The sequence below is a fragment of the Danio rerio genome, chromosome 9 (genome assembly GCF_052040795.2).
Source record: "Danio rerio strain M-AB ecotype USA chromosome 9, GRCz13ab, whole genome shotgun sequence".
NCBI classification, from domain to species: Eukaryota; Metazoa; Chordata; class Actinopteri; order Cypriniformes; family Danionidae; genus Danio; species Danio rerio.
In genome coordinates this window covers 2643643-2650000 of record NC_141029.1, presented here as the reverse complement: position 1 = coordinate 2650000, position 6358 = coordinate 2643643, and the positions used below count along the sequence as shown (strand labels likewise).

The window sequence follows — 6358 nt, the reverse complement described above, 5'->3', positions numbered from 1 at the left end:
TAATGGAAATTTGATCATGTAATTAAAGTGACTATTTATTACTATATAATAAGTAATAATTATGTTATAAATATGTAATAACGTATTAATAATATATATGATAAACCCAGGATTCTTACCACTCTGCAGATTTTTGGTTTTGTTATTGGAAATTTGAGAATGCATGCAATTACTGCGACTAATTATTACTATATAATTATGTATTACCTATGTTACAACTTTGTAATAACATATTAATAATGTATGATAAATACAAGATTCTCACGCCCGTTTGCAGACGAGTTATTTTTGTTTATTAATGAAAATTTGAGAATGCATGTAATTAAAGTGACTGCAACTATAAAATAACTATGTAATAATTAAATAATTATGCATTTGATAAACCCAGGATTCTCATTCTTCTGCAAATAATTAAGTTTATTAATGAACGGAAATTTAAAAACGCATACACACTATTTACTAATGATCCAATATTTTCTTTGGCAAATCCACGACTCCTATCATCCCACTTTTAATTCTCTGAAATGATCTGACTGACTACACTATGCCATTTACAGTCTTTAAAGGAATGTTCGGTGTAAATGCTGATAGCCCTGTTTATAACCAAACAATAACTATTATTAGCTTAATTAACCAGTATTCACTAAACATATTAGCCAGAAATTAACCAAAAGCAGTCATCATCCTGTATCTGAGCATCTAGCATGCGACGACGAGAGAAAAAAGCAAGCGTGAGAGAAGAAAAGAGCAGAAAGGCTGATTGTGGAGTCAGCAGTCTGTGAGGGTTGCTGGACCACAGATGGGGGGCTGGGGGTCTCTACCTGCTCCTGATGATAAAACCCAAATCAGGAAACCGCGTTGTTTCCCAATCCTCTATCAGTTCTTAATCTGTCCATCTGTCACCTCAAACAACCTCCCTGTCTCTGTCGTCCTCTCCAGTGCAGCAGGAGATGTGTTTATTAGCTGTGTTTTCCTGATCTGCACCTGAAGAGCGCAGTCTTAAACAACACACTGATGCTTTACATGGTGTTAACTGACTCCAGCAACCTGCACCCGCTGCCACGGCAACAACACACCCCTCGGGACGTATTTAAATCACATTTGGGGGGATTTGCATAACATCTGATGACATGTTCCCTCTGGACGTGACTCACATACCAGCAAGACTGATATACATTTCAATAAATGAGGGTTAATAATAATAATAATAATAATAATAATAATAAATAATTGTTAATATACCAAAAATATTCCCATCTCTTTAGTAAAGAACTTTTGTTCTTAAGCACAAACTCATTTATGTGAACTTGATGCATGAAAAAAAGGAAAAAATATTTAATAATACTAATAATATTTATATAATAATATATAAATTAGGGTTGTCATGATACCAGAATATAAAAATGTCCATTAAATGATTGGTCTATAAGCTATCACACGAGCGATCCGCTGTTGAATCGCGGTTTTAAAACGCTCCAGTGTTCTTATATCCGTTTTTACACTCAGTAAACAGCAGTGAGTTCAGTGAACTGATGATCTTCACGGCCAGTCCCAGTCATTTCCGTTGAGCACTTGAACACAATGACAAATCAGCGCTGTTTAAAAACGTGCTCAACAGCACTCAAATGTTCGTGGGAAATGGACGTTTTTAAACATTTCAGTAGTCATTGGTATCGAATTCCAGTATCGTGACAACACTATTACATATAAAGAAAAAGAATTAAAAGAAAAAATTTACAAAAAAAATAAAAAATTGTAGACTTCTATAATGCCACCAAAGTATCATCTGGGTAAACTTGAGACAATTTTGGAAAAAAATAAATGAATGAAAATAAATAAATAAATCCTCATAATAATAAAAAATAATTTTGTTAATATAGCAAAAATATTTCTAGGTTTATTTTCTCATCTTGTCAAAGAGCTTTTTGTTCTTAAGCACAAACTCAATTATGTGAACTTAATGAATAAAATAAGAAAAAATAAAAATAAATAAATAAATAGAATAAAATTTGGGAAAAAAGAAAAATTACATTTGACAAAAATGTGCAGACTTTTAATGCAATAACAACGGAAAATTCTGAAATACTGTGAACGAATCAGAGTACAACTGAGACAATTCTGACAACAAACAAACAAACAAATGAATGTTTTTCCCCAAATGTAATTTTTTTTTGGTAAAATTAAATTATTTAAATAATTAAATTTATTTATTTTTAAATTATTGTTAATTTCAAAATTGTCTTAGTTCAGTTGTCTCAGTTTATTCAAAAATAAACTTGAAAATATTTTTGGTAAATTAACAAAACTGTTTATTATTGTCACTTTATTATTATTATTATTATTATTATTATTATTATTATTGTCAATAAAATAATTTCAGTTCTACCCTGATTCATTACATATATTTCACTAGTTTATGCTGTTGTTGTATTATAAAAGTCCTCACATTTTTGTCAATTTTATTTTGCTTTTCCCTTAAATTAAATACTTTTTGGTAAATTAACAAAATTGTTTATTATTATTACTTAATTGTTATGAACATTTATTATTAATATTATTATTATTATTACTATTATTATTATTGTCGAAATTGCTTTAGATCAATGGTGATTCAAAATTAAACCTGGAAATATTTTTGGTAAATTAAGAAAATTGTTTATTATTATTATTATTATTATTATTATTATTATTATTATTATTATTATTACTGTTATTGCCCGTTTATTTATTTATTATTATTATAAATATTACTACTTATTTATTTCTTAATTTTTATTATTATTGGTAAAATTGTCTTAGTTCTACACTGATTTAAAAGTAAACCTGGAAATATTTTTGGCAAATTAACAAAATAATTGCTATTTTTATTATTATAATTATCCATCAAATCTTCTTACACATGCAAAATCCTGCCAAAAAACATTATTATTATTATTCATTTTCTTTTTGGCTTAGTCCCTTTATTAATCAGGGGTTGCCACAGTGGAATGAACTGCCAACTTATCCAGCAACTTATGTTTTAATCAGCAGATGCCCTTCCAGCTACAACCCATCTCTGGGAAACATCCATACACACTCATTCCCACTCATACACTACGGACAATTAAGCTTACCCAATTTCTCTGTACCGCATGTCTTTGGACTGTGGGGGAAACCGGAGCACCCGGAGAAAACCCACGCAAACGCAGGGAGAACATGCAAACTCCACACAGAAACGCCAACTGAGCCAGCCAAGGCTCGAACCAGCGACCTTCTTACTGTGAGGCGACAGCACTACCTACTGCGTCACCTATTATTATCATCATTATTATTATTTTATTACTATTGTTATTATTATCATCCCTCAAACCTTCTCACACATGCAAAAATCCCTACCAAACCTCCCCAAACAACCCCATAAGTAAACCATGAGGTCTTACCTTGAAGTTGTGGACTTTCTCGTATTTGGGCACGCGTTCGCTCTCCTTCAGCGTGGCTCGGCGGACCAGCGACGTGAGCTGCGAATAAGCAAACAGTTTGAGTGGCTGCCAGAGAGCGGCCGGAGGTTTCTGAGGACTCATTTTCATCCCCAGAGCGGCCGCCACCATCCCCTGATCCTTGCCCTCCGCCTTGGCCTTGTGCACCAGAGACTTCTCCTCTTTGCGGAGCACGTACGACTCACGGGACGGCATCATGCAGCAATTACACACCAAAAAAAAAACCCACACTGATTAAAAAATAAACTAATTAAAACTTCTAATAGCGGGACGGCATCTTGCAGCAATTCCACAGCAGTAAAAACAGACCGATTATATCAAAACTCCCAATAGGATCTCCAACATCTTTGGTCAGAGAACGCAAAATATAAGCAAACAAAACACCGATATGAACGTCCAAAATAGTCCAGATAGAAATTCCTGAATGTGTGTGTGTGAAGAGCCTCTCTGTGCATCTATATGCAGATGAGATGAGTTGTTGAGTTAATCCCCGTCCTGCCTGGGAGCAGCAGATATCCTCACTGGAGCAAAAGAGAGAGAGAGACCCAACGACTGATTTACACAGCTCAAAGCAGCCAATCACAGCCGAGCTGGGCCCGCCCCCTCAGCAACCAACCGACCAATCCAGTGCATGAGTGGGCAGGGAGAGAGGCTGATAGAGTGAGATAAGGAGTGAGAGAGCGAGTGCGCGTGGGGGAAGATAAGGAGTGGGACGGTAATGAGAGGTGAATGAGTCACGGATCAGCTCTGAGCTCACACACACACACGCCTCTAATAAAAGCACGGATGCGGCACAAACACAGCCCACACTGGGAATTCGGGATGCGCAGCTTGGGAGGAAAAATCATTTTGGGATTGATATATATATATATATATATATATATATATATATATATATATATATATATATACAGTTGAAGTCAGAATTATTAGCCCCCCTGAATGATTAGACCCCCCGTTTATTTTTCCCTTAATTTCTGTTCAACAGAGAAGATTTTCCATTTGTCATGATGACAGTAAATAATATTTGACTAGATATTTTTCAAGACACTTCTATACAGCTTAAAGAGTCATTTAAAGGCTTAACTAGGTTAGTTAGGTGAACTAGGCAGGTTAGGGTAATTAGGCAAGTTATTGTATAACGATGGTTTATTCTGTAGACTATAATTTAGCTTAAAGGGGCTAATAATTTTGTCCTTAAAATTGTGTTTAAAAAAAATAAAACTGCTTTTACTCTAGCCAAAATAAAACAAATAAGCCAAAGTTTTTCCATAAAACAAGCAAAATGATCTGGCAATAGGGAAAGTAAAAGAACTGTGTTTTCGCTTTAATATGTAGATATTTGGACTAGAGAATTCAAAGTGAGAATGTTTTTTCTGTATAAATAGAATTAAATACAACTCTGTGGTTCCTTGTCAACTATCATAGATATATATACACTAGATATCGCATAGGGACCCTGAGCATGCGTCAATAGCGCCGCCACATTGGTACAGTGCTCCCAGGACAAATGTCATTCAACCGCACTAGCCAAGACAGTGTTATTACGTGAAGATGCGGGACTTTAGTGTTGTCTATGGGTGTAGTAACGAGCAAACAAAGAAAACAAAGCACAAAGGCAGAATATTTCATAGGTATGGTTAAGTTTTTTTCTGTTTATGTATGTTCTGAACTTTTGTGCTAATCAGGTCACGTTATTGATGATAATACAGTCACTTACTGCATTTACCATAAGGCAAAGCAGCTCCATCTCGCACTAAACACTCGGCTTCTGCTAGTTTTGTTAAATAAAATCAGCAAACAATGCAAAAGAAATATGACAACGAGATGCTGCGCTGCCAGAAACTTGTATTATTGTCAGCTAACGTTAGTGAAAGAGTCGTTCGGGGGATTCATTCACAAACGAATCGCTCTCTCCGTCAGTATGAGAAGTGAAAGCAGGAGAGGAGCTGTGTTTCAGGACATGACTAGATCACATTTAACAGAGAGGGTGAATAGTACATTTCTGTACACAGAAACACAAGCTTTTTGTCAGGAATGCCCGTGCGGTCACTGATCCATCAATGTAGAAAAGTGATGTAAAATTATAATTTCCGTAATTAGAAAAAAAATTACATACTAACATCCAGGAAAACTCCCGATCATAGATAAATGTGTATATGTGTATATCTCTGGCTTTGGATGGCCACAGTCCTCCTCTGTACCTTGGTCCCGCATTCATTTCAAAGCGCTACACTGTAGCAAGATGGCGGCGCTATTGACGCATTCCGTCCAATAGACAACTATAGGCCAGGCGACATCTAATGTATATATCTATGGTCAACTATAATTCAGACTGAACATTGCATACCCTGCCATGTAACTATTGCGGATGCGTACATTGCGATATCGATGCTGAAATTATATATCCGGCAGCCCCAATACACGTCAAATGCGTGTTTACAAAGAAAAACAATGGAAAAGTAGAGCACTGGAATGTAAAAATGAGCTAGCCCTTTAAACAACCCTTAAAAATGTGTATTTTTAAACATGCGACTAAAACATTTCTTATTATCATTAATATTATTATTAAAATCATTAATAGGGAATTTCTTATTGGAATGCCGGGATTCACCAGGTCTGAACCTGTTCTGTGTGTAATTAAATCAACTTCCGATTTCATACATGCACATGTGTCTTCTCGCTCGCGCACACACACGCTAACACACACAGCAGACTCTCCAATCTGCCTTCATAAATCACAGTGACAGCATCGGCCAAATGACTCTGGATGAATCCCAAAAAGATCAGACAGAGATTATGTGTGAGCAGTGTCTGTGTTTATGTGCTATTATTATACTGTACGCCAGTGATACACTGATTTATTAGCTAGGATGATTAAT

General features: G+C 35.2%; 1 protein-coding gene across 2 annotated transcripts in view; it reads right to left on the bottom strand.

The window, feature by feature from the left end:
* Positions 1-6358, bottom strand: part of chn1 (chimerin 1) — a 96504-nt gene that overhangs the window by 33480 nt on the left and 56666 nt on the right. For both annotated transcript variants that reach the window (NM_213000.1, XM_087266286.1), the window contains 1 exon segment: positions 3420-3497. In NM_213000.1, coding sequence (NP_998165.1) covers positions 3420-3497 — 78 coding nt within the window.